This window comes from Pygoscelis adeliae, unplaced genomic scaffold, assembly GCF_000699105.1.
Source record: "Pygoscelis adeliae isolate BGI_AS28 unplaced genomic scaffold, ASM69910v1 Scaffold38, whole genome shotgun sequence".
In the NCBI taxonomy this organism is placed as follows: domain Eukaryota; kingdom Metazoa; phylum Chordata; class Aves; order Sphenisciformes; family Spheniscidae; genus Pygoscelis; species Pygoscelis adeliae.
Window position 1 is genome coordinate 15,523,554 of NW_008825614.1, and position 27,705 is coordinate 15,551,258.

The 27,705-nt window shown below is 41.7% G+C and overlaps 1 protein-coding gene across 1 annotated transcript in view; it reads left to right on the top strand.

Moving 5' to 3' along the window:
- TBXAS1 (thromboxane A synthase 1 (platelet)) overlaps nucleotides 1–27,705 on the top strand; it is a 251,951-nt gene that overhangs the window by 97,151 nt on the left and 127,095 nt on the right. The window contains exon 5 of the mRNA XM_009332943.1: nucleotides 18,736–18,832. Within this exon, the coding sequence (XP_009331218.1) occupies nucleotides 18,736–18,832 (97 nt within the window). The remainder of the gene's footprint in view (nucleotides 1–18,735; nucleotides 18,833–27,705) is intronic.

The window sequence follows — 27,705 nt, forward strand, 5'->3', positions numbered from 1 at the left end:
TCTTCTGAAAATACAGATGTGAATGGAGCTCCATTTCCATATAAAGAGTATCTTGTTTTGCAGGGGGTTACTTCAGCGTGTTTTTAAGTAATACACAGAAAGCAACTTAGAATAGGACAGGCGATTTTTCTTAAGGTGTTTGTGGGATTACTCAATGTCTAATCTGTGGGTGGTGTGGGTTTTTTTTTCCTTAAAGACTTCCTAATATTCCTTAAATGATTTCCTAATAAGTCATTATTGGAACCAAGATCAAGCCTGGTCACTTAAATGATTGGGTGGTTTAAAGGATTAGGATAGATCATGGAGCCAGTCACTAACTTGAAATGTGTCCAGGGGTGAGTTGTGATTGTAAACTATGCTGGCAGCTGACAGCTTTTCAGAAGTCTATGCAGCCAGAGTTGGTTCTGTCTTAACGCTTGACTTCTCTTCTCCCCCCAAAAATGTCGCTGCAGATGGCACTAGTTAGCATTTCTGCAGATAAGTCCATAATCAAACAGTTGTGGACAAGAAACAGGCTTTTCTCGATGCTGCTCCTGGCCTCTGCATCAGGGCTGAAGCACACTAGTTAGTCACTGTGGAGGTTTGGGGCTTTCCCCTTTTGTGGACAGAAGAGGGACACACGCTTCTGGGATCTGGGCATCTGGAACTTTTCTGAAAGCCTTATCCTTCCTTCTGTCCTCCTCAAACACCTCATGCGGTTAATTTACCTGAAGAAACAGTGTCTTTTTTGCCATTTTAACTTCACAAACTTCTTTTAAACCTCTCTGTTTCTAGCCTTATTTTACTTTATGTGGAAAGAGTAATCCCAGGACAGGTATTCTCACCTTTGTCTCTGAAGGCTCATGTAAAGAAATAATTTAGTTTTATGAAACAATCTTATCCTGTTTGATTTCCTCTTTTGCACTGGGGGTGTAATGGCCTTACTACCTCTCCTGTGGTCCTTCCTTTATTTTGATATTTTAAACAATTTACTTTTCATATTTCAGCGAGAGAAAATCATACCTGGGCAAGGATAGGAGGGAGGGAAGAAAAATGGGCTTCCTATTTCTGATCTATAGCTCTTCGTAATCTCTGTTTCACATTTAACTTGATAAAGATTTTTGGTAGCCTCACTTACCTGGATTTTTGTTTTCTTAAAGAGTGATATACTTTTTTGGCCAGAGTCAAGTCTTTCATATTCCATCAAGATTTATTTTTTTTCTCACTGTGTTTCCTCGTTTATGTGTTGTGATAAGGTCCTTTGACTCTATAGGATTGTTGATCAGCCCCAGAATTGCTATTGTGAATTAGAGTTACCTCTTTTTCCTTTAAATACCTGCAAACTGTGGATACAGTACAGCAGAGTCCTTAAACATGTGCCTAACTTTGAGCACATGAGTAATCCCATTAAAGTCAATGGTATTACTCAACATGCTTCAAGTTAGGCCGAAGTTTATCTACCTTGCTGAATCAGGGCCATAAAAGAAACAATTGCGTTTGTGCCTGAAAAATATTTTTACTGCTGTTGGTACACATAAACACCTAGGTTTATTGTAGCTGAAAGAAGTTAATGGGGAGAAAAATATTTCTTCCCACTCCCCACCCTCTCTTTTGACAGCACTTTGCCTGTAGACAATTTTATTGCTCCTCTGTGCAATGTGCTAGCCATTCTCTCTGAAATGGAAAAGATTATCTCAAAAATTGACTGAACAATAGGAGAATCTTAACATTCTTAAATTAAACTTTCAGACCCCTTCTTTCTTTCTTTTTTTTTTTTTAATTAATGCTTTCAGAATTTGTTATTAGTAACCTATTTTTTAAAAGTTGTCTTATAAAAAAAAGAACCGAAACCCACCAGTATTCCTGGCAGAAATGCAGTGTCACGGTACAATGCTACATCTCCATCTGACTCCCCACACTTAACCATAATTAGGCATTGGTTATAGTTAGTTCCAATGGTTAAATCAAGCTGCTGGAACAAGTCCTGTGAGTTAGTTATGGGTATATCATGACCAGTTTCTCTTCTTCTCTCTAGAGCTAATTGGTCTTAAAAACATAGACTTTTATGGGACTGATGCCTAAAGATTTACCCAAAAGGTGGCATACCACACTGTTCTGAGAATTGGAGTCTAGTGTTATTGTTACAGTTGTAATAGTTTTTGTGGGCTGCCTGATCATTATGGAGTATTTTATGTTCTGCATACGGAGACCTGTGGGATGCAGTTTATAGGCAGAATTTATGGTAAATTAGTTGACTAGTTTAATTCTGGCATGTTTTAAATGTACTTAGGTCTCTGGAACATTGCAAATTGATGCTTAGTGTACTAGTAATGTTGAAGGTATTCATTAATGAGCTCTTCTTAACAATGGACAAATCTTATGTGTGGACTATGACCTCCCATGAGAACGATGCAACTTGAGCTTGTCTACTCTGTGATGGCTGTTGATTTGTTACTGTAGCCTCTTGCTGTCCCAGTCAGGTCCAGGGACACTTGTGTCCTAGGTATTCACAGACAGACTCAAAGGCCCACCGAAATGTCACAGTCCCTGCTCTCAGCGCGGGCAAAGCCATTTGGATGGAAATGTTTGATGCAAGTGGTAAATTCTTCTGCATGCAAAGCTCTCCATCTCTTCTCTGAGACTCCAGATGTTGCCGTGGGGTGGCTGACCTGCAGGCATGTGCTCACTGCTGTGCTTTTTCCAAGTTTCTTTCCTCCATCCATGACTGCTCCATGACTCTACTGCAGCTGTTCAAGCCAACGTAAGTCAAAGACCTGATGTAATCTTTTACACCTCTGGAAATAGAGTGTGAAATCCAACCAAATGAGACAGACGACGTTTTATATGCTCTTGGCAAGGCAGCAAAGGACAGTGCCTGTCACCTGCACTATGTTCCTGATGCTCATTTCTGTATTCACGGCATGTGCAAACTGCTGTGGTTGTAGCTTCAGCAAATCAGTGTTTGCGTAGAGGGAAATCCCCTGGTTGGTACAGCTCCACTGAGACAGCATTGGCCGGACGCAGAAAGGCTCTGTGAGATTGGCCAGAACTGTGTCAGATCCTGAGATTGACAAGGGAAGCAGAGAGCAGACCCTTATACCATATCTTAGCATTTGAGGAACCTGATTAAGTCTTGGTCTGCTTCTGCATGTGCAGGTGGCAGCTTTGGCTAGGAGGAGGTTTCACCTCCATTTGCTCCCGGGGAGGTGTTTCTTCATTCCCGTTTCCTTGCACGTTGGTAGTGCAGCACTTAGCTGTTAAAGCATAGCCCTTGTGAGCTCCAGGTTAAGATTATTTGAAAACTGAAGTTTCTTTTGAAAACGTGCTCCCTGAGGAGCGTTTTATACCAAATATACAGCATGGGTGATCTTTGATCTGTACTGCCTGCTTCTTAGCTAATTAAATTAAAACCATCATTTTAAAGGGCTTGGGATGGGAGCGCTAAAGAGATTGTCTCTTCTTATCATGTAACGCTGTCATGATCAGCACCTGCATACCAGACTCTGTCATCCTCATTCAAGGCAGGGGGAGGAAATATTCTGAGTGAACCCCACAGTTATAAAAACTAGTTTCCTAGGCTTAATTTTGCCTTGATCTACCCTCTTCACCATCTACCAGAGCCTGCATTTGTTAATCTTCTTAACAGGCTGTAAAGTCCATCTTGTAATTTTTTCCCCCTTTCTGCCATTTGGGAAGAAGCAGGCTGAGGGCTTTTAAAAGACTGAAAAATCTGAGGCATTATTTCAGTGTACCAATACTACTAGAAAGTATGGGAAAACAGCAGTATTGTGGATTTTGCTGTGCATATTAAATGCTTTCATTAGGATTTCCTACAGCACCCAGAAGTATTGATGCAAACCTGAAGTGGATACATACAATATGTAATGTTCAGTAGCTATTAATGGTCTCTGGCTTCACCCACTATGTATCTGATTATGGACTGGTGTTCCCAGTGCCATGCATGGTAATTTTTAAATGAAGTTCCTGAATCATTTCCCCTTGCTCTACACAGAGCGAGGGAAATGCATCATCCCTCCCAATGCGTGTGTGTGTGTCCTTCCCTTTCTTGGCAGTCTTTGAAGCAGATCAACTTTAAACTAATGCTGCAACTCAGGAGCTCCTCCTGCCCTCCTCCTTTGTCACCCAGCACTTCACAGGAGAGTCAGGTTACTGCCGGTTTACCCTTCTTTGTGGCAGCCCAAAGAAATCCAAAAGCAGCTTGTGACTGCTTTCTCATGTGCCATGAGAAGCATCAAGCAAAAGGGATTTCCATTCCCCACATATCCCCCACTGTGGGCTGGAGAAGAAGGATGCAGAAAAGAAACTGCAAATCAGCAGCCTGTTGCACATCCCCGTTCTGTGAGCCCCAGCACAGGCTGGAGCATCCATGGCTCTGTCCCCTCCTCATGCCCACCTGCTAGGAGCTCCACAGTGCAGATGCTGGTTAGACCCTCTCTCCCCATGCTGGGGAGTCCTTCGACAAGACCTCGTGGGGTCTCTGCCCATTAGGACACCAAAGTGCTGCACAGGAATGGATTGGGGATGTCTTTTATTTAGTCTGTTAGAAATAGTCATATTTTCCTCTTTGAGGATGACCACACTTTGCCAGGTATCTATGGAAGCACTTCCCAGCAATTGCTGCCTGTTGTCCTTCGATGGTGCCACCACTTTGTTGACTCTGGGGTTTGTTCTGTTTTTTCTTTTTACATTGACAACCTTGTCTTGTGGGCTTTGTATTCATGCTTCTTGCTGTAACACCCCCCCACCCCGCCCCCAAATATTTGCTCTGGCTTTGTTTTCTTTCTCTTACTTTTCTCCATCCTCTTCAGCCCTATGCTATCTTTCCTCCATGCTCTAATTTTTATTCCTCCCTGTTTTTCTTATCCATGTTGAGTTGAAAACAGTAACATGACCTGACAATTTTTACGTCATTCCAAGGTTTTTATGTACTTCCATAAATCTCTTCATTACTTTTTTATTGTTTTGTCATATATAGGTTTTAGTTTTTCCTCTACCTTATTAGTCTGGGGATCAATTTTAGTCTACTAAGTTTTATTAGTAGTAAGGGGAACAAAATGTCTCCTTTTTCTTTGTTGGTTTGGCACCATCTTCAAATTACCCTTTTTCTCTGTTCGACTACCTCTCTTCTTTCCCTGGAGAGTCTGCTTTATGTCAGACCTTCTGCTGGTAGTGAACTGGGTATGATTTCATGCAGCAATAGGCAAAAGTATACCCCACTGCAGAAGAAGAAGTTGTTTTCAGCTGTTATTCTATTTATTTTTTTTCTAGCTTGGGGAGCGTGGAATGAGCTGAGCCACCATTACCCTGGGGATTGTGAATCTTTCTTTCCTTCCATTAAATTTAGTGGCTAAACCTGAAGGCTTGTCTTGAAGGAGGATTTATTTTAGTCACACTGATAAAATTGTACTGGTATAATTAAACAGCTATAGTAATGTCAAAAAAACTCCCATGCACAAACACAGCAGTTCTGGAATGACACAAACTACATCAGGGAAAAAACTGACCATCTCCCCCAGCAATTATTGTGTCTATAGAGGTGTGGTCCCACAGGAGTTTTTTCTAGTCTAACTTTATTAAGATTCAAATCACGTCTTGTCCCAGAATCTCCTCTCTCCCCCATGCAAACAAGCCTGAAAACTGTGGTCTGGACCTTCAAGCTGTTGTTTACTTCAGTGTAGCTCCATTAAAGGCATAGAGCTGTGACTATTTGAGGATCTTGACCCAATGTTTTTAGGTCTCCCTTACGTTATATAACTTCGATTTTTGGATGATGGTGCCTATTGACTAAAATTAGGCTTTGTACAACAGATTTTAAGACGTATCCAGGCGTCTTAAAGTAGTTTACAGAAAAAGGAGTGAGTTGGGAGCAATGTTCTGACTCTGTAAGGGCTAGCAGTAGACATTTTATCACTCAGCAATAATCCAAGCTTTTCTGTCAATGTTGGAATCTATTTTATTGAAAAAGGATCTTGGCAAGGACACTGGGAATTGCTGCAGAGTCTTTCAAAGTGACATTATGAGAGGATCTTGGTTCTTTGGGACCTTTTATCGCATGGAACATCTTATGAAATACTCTGTGTGAAGGGCCAAAGGAAAATGTTGTCAAAGCAGCCTAACAATTTTATATGTCCACTGGCTGTCCATTTGGCCCAGTAGGAAATAAGCTATGCATGGGGCAGGAGAAAGAGAAAGTAGGTCTACAAGTGCAGAACAGAGGCAAATGTTAAAATAGGTCAGATGGTAACGTAATGTCACATGGAAAGGCATTAGCCATTAAATATTAAATTATTTTCTATTAAAATAATTTAAATTCTGATTTTTGAGGCAGTGAAGTGTATTGCAAAATGGGAAGATTAATACTTGAAGTACCTAAACTTATTCTTACCACAGACCCAACTTTTCTCCCGCGTCAGTGGCATCCTATTTGCTTTTGCCCAATAACTAACACAATTGGATTTTCATCAATAGTGAAGAAAAGAATCAAGTTTGTGAAACTACTGTAATTTTCCTCATGTTCATTTCCTTAGCAAAATATTTAAACAAATTCACAGTTTGTAAGCCTTCAAGTAGACCCTGATACCCCTTTGATACACCACTGTGTTTATACATACTCACAGGACTGCTCTGGGCGTTGCGTTCATCATGTTTCCCCATCCCATGCCTCTTCTGAGCTTGCCATTTTGAATATTGGATTTCTGCAGGCAGCTGTTTACGTGATTCACTCCGGCTGGCACCCCCAAAATCCGCAGGCTGTCCCTGCCTGCCGCCTCCTGCCAGAGGAGTCGAAGCAGCGGGTTGCACAGAGGTCAGAGGACAAGCGGGTGTTGCTGGCAGCGCTAAAACTGCCATGCTGGCAGCATTGCATATTTAACTGTAAGGTCCCTGCTGGATTAAAAACGCTGCAGGTGAGGAGAGCATGATCAATAATTACAAATATTAAAAGTTGTGCCTTGTCTTGCTTTCCTACCTTTTTCCTCTTCCTTCTTTGCCTACAGGACACAAAGCATCTGAATCCCCCAGACGATTGCTCACGCATTTACATTTTCATTTGCTTGGTTTATAGCAAGATTGTTCCAGCTTTTGGGAGGGGCAGCTATCAAAGATGTACAGGCACTGGCATTGTGTTTTATTGTTCTAGTCCATTTTTCCCTGTGAATGCAGGTGGGAGTTTTTCAATGGGTTGGTTTTGTGTTTTTGCTTTCTCTTTCCTTTAAGCATTTATAAGCCTTTTATTGTCAGTCTTCAATCATTTTTGATAGATCAATATATTTACTTCAGTGATGGTTCATCCTACAGTTGTGCTTGTATTTCTTCTTTCTTTGTTTATAGGGGTTATGAATAGATTCAGTGGGTTGTATCTCTGCTATACCTCTGTCATTGCGTGAGGACCAAGTCACTTGATCTTGCCCCGACACCTGTGTATTTAGAAGGAATATGAAGTGTTTACATTGGTCTGCTTTCAAATCTACTTGTTTTCCCTTTTTTCTAGGTAGACTTTGAGAAATTAAAAATGCAATTTTTGGTTCAGAAATGTTCTCCTCAGAAATTCTAAGTACGACTGCTGGTGTTTCATGTACACTCAACTGTTTGGAGGGAAGGGCTGTAGGAAACGGCTCCAGCAGACTCCAGAGATCCAGAGGGTTTGGGGAGTAACATAGCAAAGTGGTGTTGGATGATGACATCTACCTGGACGACTCAGAAATGAAGCAGGTCCACGGGAGTCCTGAGGTATTTAGCCAAGCAGCTGTGACCAAGCCAAAGAGGAGAAGTTCTTGAGTCTACATCTCACTCATGTCCCCGGGCAGCCAGATGTGGGCCCAGGACAGCTGTTTAATGCAGCTGTGAAGGGAGCTCAAATGTGTGCAATGCACACGTGGGAATAGGGTGCCAGCGTCAGTGTGATACACTGCACCCTGGCTGGCTGTCAGAAGAAGGAGGTGGGTGAACAGGACCTGCTGCTCCATGGTGAAAGGGTACGTCCGTGGAAGGATGTAATGTACTTCATGTAATGTAGAGGGCTAAATGTACTCTTCCATCCTCAGGGATTTGGGTTGTTTCAGGATACAGTGACGTATATGCCATTTGTTATAGAATTGTCCCCTTCCCCCCCCAAAAAAAGGGAGCAGCAGAAGAAGCATGTTTGTTACAACTGATAATATGTACAATGTGGTAAATGGAAAATAGGTCAACTAGGCAGTGTTCTTAGTAATATTACTGTTTGAAACATGATCTGTGACTTATGACTGCGCATTAAATACTGGGAGAAATCCCTGAATGTGCATGGATTTCAGCGAGGTTTAATAATTTAAACGAGTGAGCATGTTAGCTGTTTGTAGGATATTATCCCCATAGTTGCCTTACTACAGCTGTATACATCCTGTTTTTCAGTACGTCCATTTTTAGGCTGAAATAATTTGCCATGTTATGAAAGTCATGACTCAACTACTTCTCAGCAGCGTGTTGTCCATTTATAACAGCAGATTTTCCTGGAAGTCATTACTTTGGAGTGCCATTGTAAGGACTGTACACATCAGTCCTGCTCCTCTTGTCCTTTGTGGCGCAGCTTTGCCCGTTGTTGTTAGTGAGGATGTTACCACTGATACACAAGCTATCAGGTTTTTCCATGCTTTTCTTTCTTTTCTATCTCTGTTGAATTGCAGTTTCCTTTATCTTCTGCGTGGTGCACTGAAAGAGGTTAGGAAATTTATCATGGTTATTTTTAATGGGTTTTTAAAGTCCAGCACGACACAGATTGAATTGATTCAGGAAAATCTCCTGGAGCTGCAGCATTTTTTACTATTAAAAATATTTTTATCACTGCAATTTTTCTGTAAGAAAATACATCTATTTTTTCCTTCTAGTCCTATAATAAAGCCCTGCTTTCTAATGTTTCCACATGGTCAGATATTAGCCATTTCCCTAGATAATTTAGTTTGGTCATGTGTATGGCTAGCATTTTTATTGTAAAGAATTCTGCTAGTGGTTTCATGATAAATGCATAAAGCGTTGGGAAATGACTTTTATTGGGCTTAGTGTGCATTTAATAATGCATTAACAAAATTAAATGATTTTGTGTGTATATGTGTAGATCTTAAGCATGTATAGAAAAAGTACACACTGCCATAGGTATGCAAGGATTTTAAAAAATGAATCTTTCCTGTGCACATTTTGTATGCTGTAGCATAAAAAAGTACATTCCCAGGAGCTCAGTAGGTGGTTACTATCCTTTTTTTCTTTGTTTCAACATATTTTTTTAAGGCAGATTGGGAAAGAAAAGCGAGTCCCAGTGACTGTCCCCCTCGTGGCCAGTCTGGCAAACCTTTACTTGCCTGAGTAAGGCTGTCCAGTGTTGGCTCGGATCTGTGTCTTTATTGCATGCAAACCAGATGAATAGGTTGCCCACTGCTTCCCACTTATGAAACCCTGCTTTCATTTGCTTAAACTTCAGATATCTTCAGGCTGGTAGCCATGACCAAGTCAGAGTGTCTTGTTTCTTATTCAACAAAACGGTGTATGCATGTGTAGTTACTCAAAACTCAACTATTTGGCTTACTCATTTCATCATGTTATGTTTATGATGTAAAAAAATCAGTATATTGAGTCCTATCTATTATTGAGGAATTAAAATATTCTAATATTAAGACAGTATTATTTCAGAAATGCATGCATCTGCATTAACATAAACAGAGCAAAGGAATAAAAAGGGATGGCGTGCAATATATTGTAACTCTCTCATTGATTTAAGATCAAAATGCCAGTAAGGAGTAGACTGAAAGAAAATTATGTATATGTTTATCTCAAACACATGCGAAAATAAAACATTGTATCGTCCACCACTGCTGATCGTATTTACAGCAGGCAGATGAGCTGTCTTGCCTACGAAGAAATCGAAGATAAAGTGCAGAATTAAAACAAACAGAAACAGCCTACTGATTTTGAATGCCTCTGTTCTGAATGCCTCTTTTGAAGATATGTATGAGGACATGACTTTTCAGCAGATAGAGGTACTCAGTGTTTTCTGAAAGCCTTTTCTTCCCTTCAGGGCTAAAATGGCTAACCAAAACTGGAGATGTGAAGAACTCTGGTCACACTTGAGTCCTGGCCATGATAAGTAAAGTATATATGAGATGAAAGTTGCAGAAATGCAGACTTATGGATGGCTTTTCTTTGTGCCCTGATGTCAGATCTTAGGGAGGAAAAATAATGCAAACCTCAATTTTATCATGGTCAGAAATGCTTTATGAGAGGCAGAAGGGTTTTGTTTTAGTCATCTTGAAGTGTGTTTGCTTATACGAAGTTAGTGATGCGCGTGTAACTGGCAACTTTATTACACTTGTGGTTTTATTATAGTCAACCTGTTTTATAGCTTGCTGTATCTTGCGATGTCATAGTATCACAAATTATATTTAAATCCTTTGACCTCCTTCCTGTTTCATTTTATCCGTATGGTCACACATATGCTCTCCTCTTTTTGTCTCCTGTCCCCAAATTTTCCTTGGAGCCTGTACCACGACATGCGCATGCTCTCCTGCTTTCTGGGACACTGAGGATCTTCCTTGGCTTCATGGCCACCCGTTCGGATGGGTCCCCCCTGCTTTGCTAGAGAGCAGCCCTGCGCTGCACATCCCTCTTCTACGTGTTCTCTCAGCCATGTTATTCGATGTAGCATCACAGTCATATCCCTCATCTTCTTCAAGTGCGCGCTGCTCTGTCTCCATTTATCTTGTACGAAATGGCTGTAGCCCTGCCAGGGTAATACTGCCTGTTGTTTCCCAGAAATTGCTTACCTGTCTGTCAAGGGAAGCTGCTTAGAGCTCCTGACTAGAAATCAGGATAAGCACTCAGCAGATGCCTCTCCCTCCCTTACATGGAAAAAAAAAGATTGAGAAAAGGCTGCCCTTGCTTAGCCCGAGTAACATTGTCTGCTTATCCTCCTCAGCCATCTTGTAGCCTTTTATTTTTTTTCACTGTACTGATAAGAATAGGTAGCACTGTTGAATATAAATAATAGACTCATACAAATCCATACAAATGAACACTGTGTAGGTGGTAGCAAGTAAAGTTTGGAGACACAAAGTCTCCAGAGGTAGCCTTCCCTAGAAATAGTAATCCAGTGTTCCGGAAATAGTAACCTGATGGTTTTTCTCAAAGGTATGGGAAAGGAGTACTTTGGTAGTGAATTAGGTGCAAAGAGCCTGAGATGAGACTGCTCTCGTGCCGCGTCTCGCAAACCCACAGAAAGGCCGGGCACAGAAATATGCTGAAACCCACAGGAAACGTCTGCTGCACCATCACATGAGGTCAGTCAGGCATACTGTGCTTTAACGAGCGGAGACAAAACAAGCTTTGGTGAAAATGTCACAGTCTAAACACGGGTAACAAAACACAGACTAATACAGTCCAAGCTTGGTGGGAAACACCATGGGAAAAGATTTAGAAACCACCTTCTGACGATCTTGCCGAGGTGAAGAGCTATGAGCACTTTCAGCATCACCCAGTAGCAACAGCAGTGCACATCCCAGGTGGGAGGAGCGACTGGTTTCTTATTAATATCATAGTACTTCTCATTTCCAGTAGCATCCTATAAAAACAGTACCCTATTTACAGCTTTCGTTTCGCATTAATGAAGTGGAATACTGATGTAGCTAATCAGCGCTAGTGGTATGATGCAAGCACGTGGAGCGGCAGCGGTGGTGGCAATCATCTTAGCCCGGTTGCCAGGATAAAAATAGCCCCCGCCAGCCCTGGGAAGCAGCAGCTCCCCAGCTGCGGAGGAGCACAGCCTGGGACACCGTGGCTCCGCGCTGCCCTGGCGCCCGGCTTCTCCCGCAGCTCACCTGGAGCATGAAAAGAAACGATTCTGTTATCCCTCTCCATCCCCTTTGCTGCTTCTCTTCCCAACCCCTGAACGTGGGCATGAGTTTTTGTACTTGCACGTGGATCTGGACTCAGATTTCCTCAGAAAACCAAATGGACATAGATTGCCAAATATGCTTGTATAATTCAGAGGTGTTTTTTTTTCTCTTCATAGCACTTTGTGAGCTTAATTTAATCCCTGTCATTCCTTATATGTGGGTAAATGTCATCTACTTCATTTCATGAATGAATTAACACAGCCATGCAGAGTCTGCATCTCCCGCACTGCTTACTTGGAAGGGGGAAGGGATTAGTAAATGTGTGTGACACCCTCAAGTTGCTAAACCCCAGCCGGGCTTAGAGATGCCCAGAAATAGATCTTGTTTGCACCCTGGTGTAAGGTACTTGAAAGACTCTACCAGCTCTGTACCTTGTAATGGCCCAAATCAGCCCTCCTCCTCCTTATTGTCAACCCTAAATATATGACTTCCATACCATGAGTCTCTTACTCCACCTGACAAGGGAGGAGCTCCTTTAAAAATAGCTGTGCTTTTTAGTGGTGGGGAGAATATAAATAATCCCGGAATTTTCTTCCTTTTTTTGATACTTCCTTAAGCATGTCAGAAAGTAGAGGTCTTTTGGCAAGGTGCAAGTTTGAGATAGCGCAGAGGTTCTTGGTATGTAGAAGATAGCATTTTTAATCCTGGTTACATGGACAGAGGTGGATGCATAGCAAAACAGAGCCGTGCAGAAAGTGTGCGCGAGTGTCTGGGCACCTTGTTACATGATATTTTTAATACAGTCAGGAATTAAATTAATAGTTCTATGTGCTTATTTTAAAGCTTTCATGACATGAAAAGAAGTGTAGTTCATCAAAAAAGGAAATGAGGAACAATTTATTCTTAAATAGAAATCACTGTGGCCATGTCGTCTTTTTCATGAATTTACACAATGGGTTGGATTAGTCTCTGGCTGAGGCGTGTGTGTATCTTGGCAGAGCTGTGCTTTGAAACTTTTCTCTCAGTGCTACCTGGGCTTCATTTTCATGTGCAAAAAGTTCACCTGTTTCTAGGGTGGGTTTTTTTTTGTTTTTGTTTTTGTTTTTTCTTTCTTTTTAAGTGTTAATGTGCATTTCTCAGTTCTCTAATCTGGAGATACTCAGCTTGTCAGTGCTTTATAAAAATAGTCCAGGAAGGCACCCCACCAGCTAGAGTCACAGCCCGGGACACAGGGGAAGTGGCATGGGAGTTAGCTCCCGACTTCCCAGCAGACTTCCCCCTGCCTGAAGAAAGCCAGCGCATGATTTCCAGGTGTACATGGCAGCTGAGGAGCTCTGTTCCCACAGGGAGTCAAAAAAAAAAGGTGATCGCTGGCAATTCCCACCTCCTCTGTACCTGCCCATGCCCCAGTCCCTCAGCTGGGAAATGGAGGACGTTGTTTGTTTTCCCCACTGTTTGTCACCACAGGTTATTTAAACTGTAGGCTCCACAGGACTAGAATAAGCCTCCTCCTTACGTATAACTCCTGCCAATTTAGGGCCCGGGGACCTTGGAGGTCTCTAGCTGCTAATGTAACACAAATAATAACGGGACTCACGGTACGTTACGTATTGCTTAGTCCTAGAGTCTGAATTGCCTGCAAGAGCTGGAAGGGGACAGTCCTCATGATGAATCAATTTGCTGACCTCTGAAATAATGAAGCAAGTAATGCCATGCTTGAGTCCTATTTTAAACAAGCAGTGCGCTATTTGTTTTTTGCGTTTCTCTGCCTGCAGTGAATGGGTGTCTCTAAACAAAAGAGGCAGAGTGATCGAGGAACTTTTTTTTAAGGAAAGGTCTCCTAAGAAAATTAGCCTTTTCCCTTGTATTTCTCTGTCTTTGCATAGCTCTCCTTTTTTCCTGTTTTGTTTTGTGGGGTTTTTTTTGTTCTTTGCTCTTCCCAGAGGAAGACAGGGATAATAAAATTTTCTATTTTCGTTTAGCTTTCCAGATGATCTTTGTGTACTTTACTAGACTGCAGCATAGAAAACAAAGCCTTGTTTATTGCCTAACAGCATATATGTGTTTTATGATTAATGTGATGCATTTGTAATACATGGGACTGATAATAGATAGGGACATCAAAGTCTTCTGTGAATTGACAGCAGCACTATAAACAAGGTGAAAGGGTTGCAGGTGTTTCCCACACGGGTGTTACACAAAAACATATGGCCCTTTGCCATGATGTACTGCGTGCGCACTCCATCTTTTCATGCGCAGCAAGGCAACGTTGCTGTGAGCTTTGCTCAGAGAGCATGTCCATGGCTCAGGACCTGGGGGATGCTGTCAGCAGCAGATGACCATGCACTGTGACCAGAGCGATCTTGGGGACACAGAAAGGATAATGCTAAATTTGTCATTCAATTAGAAGTAGCTGACTGATCTGCTACATCGCCTGAGAGCAGAAATCTGCATTCCTGGGGTGTGTGTGGTGGTGTCCCTGGCAAACGTTGGAATGGGAGATGGTGTGCTTGGGTGTTGCAGGAGGGACGGGGCAGTCCAACCTACCTCTTGTCTCACTGCTTCTACCTCAGCTCATGGTTGGGCTCAGCAGCTCATCTCTCAGGCATCTCTTACTTCCATGGGGTAACTTCTGTGGCCATGGCAGGCACTAGGTGTGGGTTGGGACACCTGAGACACACCTCTGCAGAAAGCAATGGTGGGGCACACGCAAAATAGCAGAAATCATTGCTGGATTGCTGCTTATTCTTGCCGATGAAAGAAAATACGCGTTTACTAAATGACTAAATATTTGCCAAGAGGACCGCAACATCCTGGGTGAAACCTGAACACGAGGCAGAATTCTCTGTCCCTTTCATTAATTGCCCTAAGAGTGATGCTTGTCTGCTCTTATGCACCAAACTGCTGCAGTTGAGTGTGTTGGGTGTTTGTAGCCTCTTAAGTTATTAAAACACTCTGAATGCAGATTGACTTCTTTTGCTCAATATACTGTAGCCGCCTTCACCTGCGAGCCCTTTGGTAAACACACTGGAGGGCAGCCTGCCTTTTTTGTAACTTGTGGGACTAAATCCATGCCCTCCGTTGAATGCTTCTGAAAAAACTTTTTGCCTAGCCCTTCTGGGGACGGTGCAGCACACAGCTGCCCGCTTCTGTACCGGCAGCGCACTGGGGCGACAGCTTCTCGTCCACCCTTTCATCTGCTGGAGGAAGCTAACGCTGTCCTCATGCTGTTGATGTAGTGGTACCAGGTCTTTCCTGTCTCACCTTGCAATGGAGCTAAAGCTGCTGGTCTAAACATGTGGATTTTTTTCTCTATTTTGTAGGGCTGCGGTTTAAACTGAAATTTAGTAGAAATTGCCCTAATGGCATAACTGAGGCCTCATCTACACTTGAAAATCACATTCATGCATTGGTCATGAAATTTATTTTTACTGGTATGGCAGTGTTACAACAGATTCCCACGTGGACAGAGTTGCATCACTCTGAGGACGCCATACTACATTCATGCGTTCTTGTTTCTGTGCAGGAGTGAGCTAAATAGTCACAAGAAATCGTATTACATCCTGAATGCCCTACATGAAAATATTACAAAGGGTTGGGTCAAGCAGTGTAATGGTACTGTATCACTGTAGTTAAAGGTAGGACTTCTGTGTGTGGACAAGCCCTGTGAAAAGATTAACCTAGAGAAAGTTAATAAAAAGTGCTGTCCTAAATTATTCATGAATCCATTTGTAATGCACTTGCCGGGAGGCTTTTGTTTTTCTCAAACTCTTATTTATTAAAATCTGACAAGAATATCGGGTTTTGTTCAATAATAAATCTAAGCCTATGTGAGGCTGGTGATATCCTCGTGTAGTAATACAGAATCAAAATGAAGTTACATGGCAGGGGTGAATATGTTATTTATTTGGGAAGAATAGCTTATTGTTCAGGAGGATTTTACCTTTTTCTTGTCATTTCGGAACAAGTAAAAAAAAAAAAATTTCTAGTCGGGAGATATCCTCTTGGTTTGTGACCGAGGCTTTGATTCTGCAAAGGATTTTAAATATGTTAAAACTTAGTTAAGCATATTTCTGGTGGCTTTGCAGGTTCTGGACCTGTGCTTGCTAAATGGAATAGCTCAGACGATCTTGTTTCAGACTTAGCTGTTCTTGTCCTTTTTCCTTAACTTCAGGAGAAGATCATGGAAGTCATGCTCCTAGCCTGTGGATTTTGACTTCCAAAGCATGTCCATATGCACCTTCTTCTTCTTGTGTCCCAGAAAAGGTTAGAAAGATTATGTACATAAAGTAGGAGAATGGAAAAAAGCCAGGGAGAGAGCTTTTACTGTCTGGGATGCAATAAAAGATGGTAGTCTGTGTGCGCTTTACAGCAGTCATTCCTTAAAAGCAGGCAGAACTTTGCTTAAAAAGCAATTTAAGATATTTTTTCAGTATTTTCAGTTTATTAATTTTAGGAGATTTTCTTCCCTTCTCTTCTTTGTCCTTCTCTGCCCTTATTTATAACTGGATAAGGAAGGGAAAAACAGGTGCCTATAGATAGAAAGTTAGAGAAGAGTAAATAAAAAAGAAAGAGCTTAGCTGTGGAAGCAGAACTGGGAGTTTGGGTGACTGGTCTGAGTTGGAGGATGATGAATAGATTTGTTTGCATAAACTTGGCTTGTGAGTCACTTTCTCATAAAAGCAACTTGAGTAGGAGATGCTCCTGTCCCAAATTTTAGTCTTGAATGCTTTCAAGCACAAAGTGTACTATGATATAAGGGCTCCGACTGTGAGTACTGTCCTGTTATTCCCGTGGACTGGAGCTGGAGCTCTGCAACTTCCCAAGTTTGAAATAAACTAGAAATTTCTCCCCCCACCCCACCCCCCACCCCCCCATGTGCTTTGCATGATGTATCATGTAGTGCCTCTTGGCGGTCAGGGTTAAGCTGTCTGGGTAGACATAATCAGCTTCTGATTCGGATTTGGAATCTGGTGTTAGGGATTTGGTCCCTATGAAAAGCTGTCTGTTGGAGGACCATCAGTCACTAACCATTAAATGAGACAAGAAACTTGGTAAACTTGGAGAGGAGAAGAGAAAAGCAAGGTGTGAGTGTGAGAGGTCAGTATTCATGGTTGATCATGCTGGGTAGGTTTGGAGCAGCACAGGTCATCGCCGTGGGAGCTTGCTTTGCCTCTCTAATGCCAGAGAAATTGTACAAGTTGTACATGGGGAAGGGGCATGTAGGGCATTATCCTCTTTTGCCAAAGACTGTGATCAAAGCACTCTTTGAAATGAGTCCTCAGCTCTTTCTTATGCACCTCTTAGGATTCTGAAGAAAAGTTTGACCATTAACAGACAGCTACTTTGCTGTGGTTTAGCAAACTGGGAGAGGTGAAAAAGGTTTATTTTAATAGAACGTACAACCTGTATCTAAGGTTCAAGTGGAGCCTGTGGGTTGGATTTGGGAAATAACAGTTCCCTCTTGAAACCCACCAGAGAAGAAAAGAAGATCTCTTCCTTCCTGAAGAAAATTATTTTCTTGTTCTTCTCTGCCATTTGTTTGTTATGAGTTTTGGTGGTACAGGGTTCAAGGTGGACTGTGAAACCCTGCTTTGGAATCAAGATACTTGTCTGACTTGTTTGCCCCTGCTGAAATCAGTGCTGCTGCAGCTTCATTGCCATGGGAACCTCCAGTTACTAAATTTAATTCAGCCCAGGGTTTGCTTGTCTGTTCTGTTGCTGCAATGTAGACAGGTGATAAGCAATGTATTGGTACTAAACTATATCCCCAAAATGATTAGGCATTGATATTACCATGGTATTGCAGCATCTGTGGTATTGCTCTTGTGTTCTGCTCTGAGCTGCCCTCCTGTGCCTGCCTCCAGCATCCTCTTCCTCTCTCCTGGCAGAACAATGGCAGTGCCGCCTGCATAGTCTTTCTGGTCCAGCAATTGGCAAAGGTAGGGACTGCAGGCAACCTCTGCTTGCTGGTCGTACTCCTTCCTCCCCCTGCAAAGCAGCCAAGCACGGAGCGCCCGTGGGCCTTGGGGGGGAATGCTGCTGGAGAAGGGAGCCCTGCATCCCTAGGAGTTGTGGGGTTGGGGTGGGTCCCAGTACCTCTGCGGCATCCACAATGGTGTGAAGTCCCCAAGGGCAGACCCTTGCTCCAAAGATCAGATCAAACTGGAAGCGGGAGATAGAGGGTGTACGAGCAGAGAGTGAGAGACCCCTATCACCCAGACTTCTTCTAAAGTTTTATTCATTTCTTTATACTTGGTGAACCTTTTTTTTTTCTTTTTTGTTTCTTTTTTTTTTCCTCATTGATGCAATGTAAGGTTTAGATGGTTACGTTTGTGGTAATGCAGAGCCTGGGGTCTGTGCTAGTTTCAGTGCTAGTAGAAGTGGTGGAAATGTGCCTTTACTGCAGCCACGCTGGGGGGACTTCTGGAAAGGCTCTGTGTAGACAGGGCTTTGCCATGCAAAGACATTTCATGTGGCTGACTGCAGGATAATCGATTTTGTAGGTCTTCCATGATTGTTTGCATTGTTGGTTGCTAATGTTTTGCCCCTCTGTAGATTGGTTTAGTGGTACTACATCGCTTTGTACAGAATTCACAGTGAGCCATAGAGTGTATAAACCTGTATGTTAAAATGTTCGCTGAGTCTTGATTAGTCAGTAAAAGGTTTTAAGCTGTTTCTTTTAAATTCCAGGACCATGCATCTTAGTTTAATAGTTGAGAGAGATGGGGAAAGATATTGATTTACCCAAGGGAATATATTTTCTGTGATATTTATTCATGGCAAGTGTTTTCAAGCCAACCGAGGTATTTTAGGGAAGGTGACGGTTCTCTGGTTGACATTATCTGCTAAAATGACTCTCTACTTTCTTTCTTTGTAGGTACTACATTGGTCGCCAGATGTTTGTGGTGGTCTCCACACCAGAGATGATCAAGCAAATCTTAGTGACAGACTTCAGTAACTTCACCAACAGAACTGTAAGTAGATAGAAAGGTTGGCTTTGTGGATGGAGGTGGTAGTACTGTTAATTTGAGGTCAGACCAAAAGTGACTGCAAGGTAGCTGGAAATAGAGAGGGGAAAAAAGTACAACATGGTTCGATGAAACTTGAAGGTGTATAAACTCACTATATACATTTCAGTCAAAGACTCCTCTTACCAGGACACTCAGAGGATGAAAGAGAATGTCCTTAAGAGAGACACAATGCCCTTGTGACTGAGGCACCAGATGGATGCTGAAGAGAGAGGCTTTCAATATCCAGTTTTGCCACTGACCTCCTGTGAAATCCTGGGAAAATCACTTGCTAGCTCTCTTCCTTGTTCTCAGTCTGTAACATGGGGACAGCGTGATTTGCTTTCTCCCACCCACGGTTTGTTTTGTGTTTTTAGACATTCTAAGGCAGGAGCAGGCTACTTGGGACAGGGACATGCCTCCCGCAGCTAACGTGTTGCTTTGTCATACCACTCTGAAAATAACAAATAGCAAAGAATGAATTCGGGGTTAGCAAGAACCTATGCATATGCTGTTGGTTATTTATTTTACTTATCTGTATACACATATATATTAAAAAGCTCATTTTCAAGTACTGGTTAGAATAAATAATGAGAGAGGAATGGCCAGAGGGATAGTAAAGATTTCCAGCAGTTTCTCAGCATTTTACAAGGAAATACTGTCACTGACCGCACGCTGCCTCAGTGCCATCCATCCCCTGCTTCCTCCTGGCCCCTTTGTATGCTCAAATCTGCTCAGATAAACTCACATGTATTCAGGAGAGTTGTTTGTGCCCTCGGGGAAAATTTCATCTCTGATCAGCTGTCTGTCTCCTCTGCCCCTCTGATCCTCTCTGCAACCAGACAGTCTGTTTGCAGGCTGCTTGTCTCCTTTGCTTGCTTCTTTTGGTACATGAGGTTCATCTTGTGACTACCTGTATCTTATTTAATAACCACTTGTACCAGTCGTTCTCCGTTCTGCCTGTAACTCACATCTGAATGGAAGAATCCCAGTGTGCAAGCTTCTTAGGCTGAAGTTGTGTGTGGCAAGGGTCTTTTCCCCATTTTCTCTATATTTGAAGGAATTTCCCACCCCTTCCCTTCTTCCACCCCCAAGCAGGAACCCTATTTCTTCCTGTCTATAAATTTCCCATGCTTTTCTTCTGTATATTTGATAGGAATAGACTGTACCCACTGTTCATAGCAGTGGCTGGTGCCCAAATAACACCTCCTTGAAATTAGAGAGCATTCCTTTGAGGGTACATTCAGATATTCGTTCTGCTCTTAATTTTAGTCAGCCTTGTCATTTGAATATATCTGTCTGTGCCTTGTCACCCTTCTTACTTGGCGAAATTTTTCTTTCTCTCCAGGCTTTTACGGTCAGAGGTTTATCTCTCTTCTTGTAGTTGTACATCCATCTGTCATGGTCTGTAACATTTGTGTTTCTTTCTAAAATTCAGGTAGATCAGGTCACTACAGCCAGTCTCTTTCTCTCTCTCCCCTTTTTTCTTCATCAGGGATCTGTTAGGTATAGCTGTCTGTGTAGGTTCATCTTACCCTTATCGCTTGCCTGTCCCCTGAACCATTTGTGGCTTTTCTGTACAGCATCCTGCTTTATGGATGAGGAACTGAGGCACAGACTGAGTGACATCCCCACCACTAACCAGAAAGCCTGTGGCAGATGAGAAAATTTAACTCCTAGCCCTCTCTTTAACAAAATGAACAGTTTTCCCCCTGTGCACTGTTGCTATTTCTGGCTTGCTTAATGCCCATGAGTCTAGTTCAGATGAACTTGCTTCATCTTATGTGCTTTCATCTGCTTGTTCCATGGTCTTCTCACACAGCTGCAATCTTTGAGCATTGTTATTTCTCACTTTCCACTTTGTTTCCCCTGTTCCAGCCATTGCTTTTCACCTACTGAAGATAAGCAGCCTTCTGTTTCTGGGTCCTTCCACATCTAACTTGGGGATCTTTTTCCCCTCTTGAATTTTCACACTGAAAGTTGCCCCTCCTCTTTAATTCACAATCAGCTCTCTCCGTGAAGTGTTCAGCTATCCTGTACACTAACGATTCGATATGAAAATAAATAATGCTGGATGGTATGTAATGAAGGCCAATGGAATTTATTAAGATGTGATTTTGGTTGTACGTGAATAATGGTTGAAAGGTGAGAGTGAGAAAAGCACTTTCCAAGTAATAGAATTCTTTCTTCTCATATTGACTGAATAAATGTAATTTTAAGACTTTTAATAGGGTTGCTTCTGTTTGTATATTTTAAAATTACTCAAAGCAAGCTCCTCTACTTTAAGTGAGGGTTTCTATTTGCCAGTGGCGAATTAAAAATGCAAAATAGATCCCCCTGCCTTATTTTACCCATTCCTTCCCCAAATGGTCTACTGATGAGTGGTTACAGGATTGACTTTGGAGTCAGTGCTGTTCACAAAGCTAGGCTAGTATCTTTCAGAACAGACACGGCACATGCTTATTATTTCCACACAAAGCCTTTTTTTTTGCTTAGGAGTGTCAGTCTTTAAGGATGAGAAGGATGGGAAAGGGGGTGAGACCACTGGGTTTGAACAGGCCTTGGGAAAAGCCACCATGCTTTGCTTTTCTTCCCCACCTCCCCAAATACATTTCCAAAATAAAGATTTGTACCTCGTCCACCAGCGGTGAAATTGAGTTATCTAACGCAGAATGCCACAAAGAGAGATTATTTGCCAAAGCTGTCTATAATATGATGTCGTGCCTTTGAGCTTGCTGGGAAGTCATCAGAAGACCTTTATGGAATCAAGGTGGTTTTAATCTGCTGAGAGGACTCTTTTGGAAGCATCTTGTGTCCTGTCTCCACATCCAGAGAGACCTGTACCACTTGTACACTTCTCTCACATTGAACGTATCTGCTCACTTATTATATGGACAAAGTAGATTTTGCATGTAAATGGAAGCCAAACTCCTGTTCATTTTATGCAATTATGTTTCCCTTTGATATTATACACTTCACATCTTTATTATGAATATCTTTCAAATATTGCTGTAAAAAGCTTTTTGCTGTTGTTTCTGAGTTACTGATTAGTAATTCTTGCGACAGTAGTGTATGGTGACTACAGATCAAATCTGCATTAAGGTTCACTTCCTTTTAGAACAAGCAACCAAGTCTAGCATGCAGGGTGTTATTCCCCTGTAGGCGTGGGGTATATTTATTGTTAACTCTATAATCACAAGAAGGCAATAATGACATTCTACTTTCCCACTTAATTTTGACTTGATTAAGGTGAGCATTGTAGCCATTTAAAAACAAAAATATCTACTGTAATGTACCTTCATACTTGAGGCATATGAAGTCTTTTCCCTATGTTTTTAATTATAGTTGAAGAAGAAAAGATGAAAATTAGCTTATAGACCTTCTGCCAAAAAATATGGAATTGATTTTAATTTAGGTTAACCATGGAAACCTCAGCCAGCATTCTAGGCAGGGCTGTGCTGCAGTAAATTATACCTTTTTCTTACAACTATGGTAAGTTGTTTCTTGAATAGAAGTTTTCTTTTAAGAGCACTAAGACCATTTTTAGCTGCATTACTGTGTTGTGAGCGAGATAGGTTTATGATGTTTGTTGCATTCTGCCAGGTGGGATAATGATACATAATCTGTTTTCAGATTGTTTTTAATTTCTGCATTGAAAATTTGTTTTTGAATTAGTACTTGAGAACCATTAAACCGTACTTTTAAAAATGTAGGAGCAGAATGTTAAGATGGAGCAATGTGAAGAGAGATATTACCTGGTATGTCATTTAAATGATTCAGAAGTTGCAGGCCAAAGTATTTGCTAAAAATGTGGATCAGTGAGCCCAAAGGCAAAGGTAAGTACTGGCTAGTCAAGGTTTGTCATCACTGTTTTCTCATCAGGAGCTTTGCTGCTACAGTGGAAAAAGTAACAATGGATTAACAACAAATAATAATGAAGTGGTAGAAGTAATGTTGTGGTTTAACCCAGCAGGCAGCTAAACACCACACAGCCGTTCACTCATTGACCCCCCCTCAGGGGGATGGGAGAGAGAATCGGGAAAAAAGAGTAAAATTTGTGGGTTGAGGTAAAGGCAGTTTAGTAGGACAGAAAAGGAAGGGAAAATAATAATAACAATAATGATAAAAGAATATACAAAATAAGTGATGCACAATGCAATTGCTCACCACCCGCCGACCGATGCCCAGCCAGTTCCTGAGCAGTGGTCACTGCCCCCCGGCCAACTCCCCCCAGTTTATATACTGAGCATGACGTCATATGGTATGGAATATCCCTTTGGCCATTTTGGGCCAGCTGTCCTGGCTGTGCCCCCTCCCAGCTCCTCACTGACAGGGCGTGAGAAGCTGAAAAGTCCTTGACTGGTGTACGCACTGCTTAGCAACAACTAAAACATCGGTGTGTTATCAACGTTATTCTCATCCTAAATCCAAAACGCAGCACTGTACCAGCTACCAGGAGGAAAATTAACTCTATCCCAGTCGACACCAGGACAAGTAAGAACAAAAAAGTAGCATGGAAGTTGATATAACATGGCAGTATGAATTCCTTGTATCCTCTTGAAGGAAAAGACAGTTGCCCGAGCTACTTTTCTTCTTGCTTCTGTCTGTCCTTCCCCTTCCCCTCCTCCTAGTTCATCTGTGTGGGACATGATTATTCTTTTCACATGTAGAATCTGCCAAAGCTGTTGGGCCTCAACTTTATTTTGCTAAACCTGTAAAGCTTCAGGCCTACCTGCGGCATTAAACAAATAAAATACAGCCACAAAATAGGAAGGAGCCTATTTTCTGCATCTTGTTCAGCTGTGGTCCAGGACGGTTGCCGTACCTGCATTGGCTGTTCTTTCTGGCCTCTTGTTAGGGGACACAGTACTGGCAAGAAAAGTGTCTGTTTGTATTGCTCTATCAAAAGGTCCATCCAAATTTGATACAAGATGCCCTCCAGAGGTCCCTTCCAACCTCAGCCATCTTGTAATTCTGTGAATTTTGGGTCAGGCCCTCAGCCAGCATAGATCAGCGTACTTCCGTTAACTTCAGACGACCCTACACCAACTGATAGCGATTATGCATCTGCAGAGCCAGGCTGGGATGCACAACTGGCTTCAAACAGTTCAGTGTGCTGCCTCAGGAGCTGACTCTGTGTGTGTATGTATGTATGTGTTCTTGGCCTTTTGCAAGTAAAGGGTCACTTGCATGTCTTGTGCAAGATCTTGATGCCTTCTGCCTTGATTTTTAGAGTACAGGCATTGCCTGTACGCAGCAGCCCTGCTGATGTGCTGTCATTCAGTAAACAGTGGTAATTCAGTTGTGTATCCAAACCCATAGCCTGATCCAGCTTATGGGCTGGGCTGTTTCTTCAGTCCCTCTCTCACAAATATGGTTTATTGTTTCGAAAAATAAACCCACTAACGTATTCATTTGGAGACATGTCATGTAAAAATAGTTAAGGAATGAAGAGTTGTGTACCGTTGCCAAAAGACGCATATACATGCTGTCTTGACCCTGTACCCTTGGTTGTTTGTTTTAGAAATGTTTCTTTTCTTCAAATTAAACGTCCTAGGATTATTTCCGGTTGTGTCAATGCCATCATCATCATCCTTTCATGTTAATTTCTTAGTTTATTTCCAAATTGTTGTTGCAAAGTGCGATGAACTCAGTTTGTAAACAGATGATGAGTGTGCTTTGTTAGAGGCTCACCTTTGCATAGGCACGTAGTTTGGAGCACTAGTGACACACAGTATGACAGCGGGTAAGTCAATATTTGGAAAATGATTCAAACAAATGAGAAAAAAAGTTGACATATGTATAATAAGATCTTCATTTTTCCACCCTTTAAAATGACTGTTCAGCGGGATAGTTTAGTACACAAGTGATGTTCCAGTGTGTGCTAATAATTTGATTGTGATATTGAGTTTTAAAAACAAGCTGTTTTTTGTGGCAGCAGAGGGAAGGAATGTGCTTAAATTTGTTCACTGCCTCAGTCTTTTTAGATATGTGTTTTCATTTTCCCATTCCTTCATCTTGTTTCATCTTTGTTTTTGCTGGGTTCACATAGGACATGGAAGGTGACCACCGTAACACTTCTGCAGCCAACATATCCCTGGATTAGTTGTTACACCTGCATGTGTGCATGCATGCATATTTGTGTATATATGTGGATGCATACAGAGGCATACATATTGATTTGGGATCTCTTTGTAGTTTGGAGGAGGTGCTGAATCTCTAGTACTCACTAGAGCCTTGCGGACATCGATTGTGCCATCTCTTATTACGGAAACTTCACAAAATATGCCTCTCTGTACATGTGTGGTGACATTTCAGTTCCTGATGCAGCAAAGCCATCACACCTGATGGCAGGCCATGCCTTGAACATCCAGTTCTTTGTGATGCCGAGCTGTGAAGTTCTCTCCTTCCCTCCCTTTGTAGGACAAATTCAAGCAAGTGTCGATCCTGCCACATGTACAATAAGGCTCAGTCTCATTGAGCTGAGAATATTCACTGCTTCCAGAAATCATTCTGTGCCTTACGAGGATAAGTGAAAAGGTGTCCAAGCAATGAATTTATTAAGATTTACTTTTTTGCCTAGCAGTTTTCTGCAGCTGCTAGATCATAGTTGGTTTGAAATCTTGGCTGGTACGGCATCATTATAGAAAGGGAATTATGCTAGCAGGGAATGCGTTTGGCTGTATAGCACTTAACTGTTTAATATTGATTTATTTGACTGCATATTTGTGGGTGCTGTTGTACAGCCATGTGAGCCCAGATGCCTGAGTGATTTTCCAGTGCCAGTCCCTGACAGGGAGCTGAGCAAGGGCTCTTATCCTTGTTTTGACCTGATGGTTCTCACTGGGCTGTGCTGGAGCAGGAGCTCCTAGGCTCAACAACCATAATGATGAATCTGCTTTCTTTCCCCAGTGTGCCTCCACGGCTGTCTTCTAGACATACTAGGATACCTTTCTAGCTTGGTCAATGTATATGTAACTATTTTGCCACCTTCTTTACCTGGTAAAATAGCTTTTAATTCTGGATTTCTTTCTTCTTTCCACTTTTTGCTTTCAGAGCTTGCTGGTTAATTTTTCTGAGCACTTAAATCCAGTTTTGTTTAAATGTTTTAAAGTAGCAGTGCATATGCTTGCAATAGACACTTTAAAATTAAAATAATAAATATTGAGAGGGTCATTTCTTTCAGACTGTGTATGTCTTTTTATGCATGCACAACAAATTGCCCCTTATTCCCCATATGCTGAAGCTAATAGCACAAAACTAATGTTGTCAAATGATCACTGCTATTGACTGTAAAATTAATCAGAGTTTGGCTTCAGTTAGCCTTAGAGAAGGAATTGACATATTAGTAGACCGTGTTCTGGGAGCCACCTGATCCTCTGAATCCCAGTGAGATGAAGTCTGGTTTTGTGATTAGGGCTCTAGGTTGGGATTTAGGAGCTCTGAGCTCAGTTTTTGGCTTTGCTACAGAATTCCTGTGTTCACAAGGGCAAATCATTTAGGAAGTGCTTTGTCACCTTAACAAACGTAAAAGAGTATGTTGGGAATTTCCAGCTGAACATTATCATTAGTGAATGTTAGTGCTTCAGAACTGATGGCAAAGGGTTGGGATTTGGTTTATCTGTTAATTCAAATAGTTGTGGTGGGAGGTTTTTTTGTTTGTTTTTAAAAGAAGCTTCAGAAATGTAGAGGAAAAAAATTTATTGAAAAGCTCTTTTTTCTTTTTTTCAAGTAACTTTCTATTTTGAAGTATTTAAAAACAAACTAAAGTAGTAAAGTTAATATTAACAGATTCAATTGAATGTATTTTGAGGATTATCTTCTCTCAAGTTTGTAATTTTTATTTGTAATTCTAATTCAGAACAGGAAAACAAGTGAAATCTCTGTCCTGAAAAGTGGGAAAGCTCATTTGTACTTACCTTGAACACCTGGCATGTGCCTCTGCTGACTACTCTTCATAAAAAGATGTTAGCATTTACTTACTTCTATGCACATTCTTATGTCTCATTTAAATCAGTGGGCCACGAGTGTGTATTTACCTAGGTATGTTTATTAATAGTCTGTCCAGAATGGGGACGTTCCCTTAAATAGGACCCTTTGTTTTTCTGTGCCTCGCATGGTGAAGAGGGCGAACGCAGCCTCTTCTCATGCATTTAGGTATTTGATAAAGACTTCTGAAAGTTTAGGAAGATATCAATAACAATAGTTTGGAGTGCCACAGAACGGCTTACAAGCAATCAATCTAAAAATGCAGACTGTAGTTCAGTCCAACTAGTTTGAGAATGGTCTGGTTGACTGACTTGGAAAGACTCTCTGTTAAAGAGGAGAAGCTCTAACTGACATTTTATTTCCTTTGAGCGGTTACTTAGATGGTTTGCTGTTTGAGGAAGGTTTTCTGTGTTGTCGTGGCTGGAGGGAGCTCTCTTGCAAGAGGTCAGCATATCCCCAGCAGTGGTGTCAGACAGTAGTTGGGCTTGGAGAAAGCCACACTTCTTGTAAGGGTGCTATTTTAACCGGCTAATATATTGTTGTCCAGGTAGGTCACGTGAATTTGTTTGCCTGAGATTTATGAATCTCTAACTGAGTAAGCAAACACTAATATTTGTCACATTTCCAGGTAAGATAGATAGCAAATAAAACCAGATGATCCCTCCTGTAGGAAGGGCTAGCAGCGATGGTGGAAACAGATGGGTTATACACAGATGGAATACAAAATAAAAACTTTCCACTTTTTCTCTTTTCCAGACATGGGTTGTCTGTTTTCAGATGCTATGGGCCATAAACCTTGGCAATATAAAAGCAATGCAATTGACTGTAAGGAGGCTAGAAGGCTTAAAAAC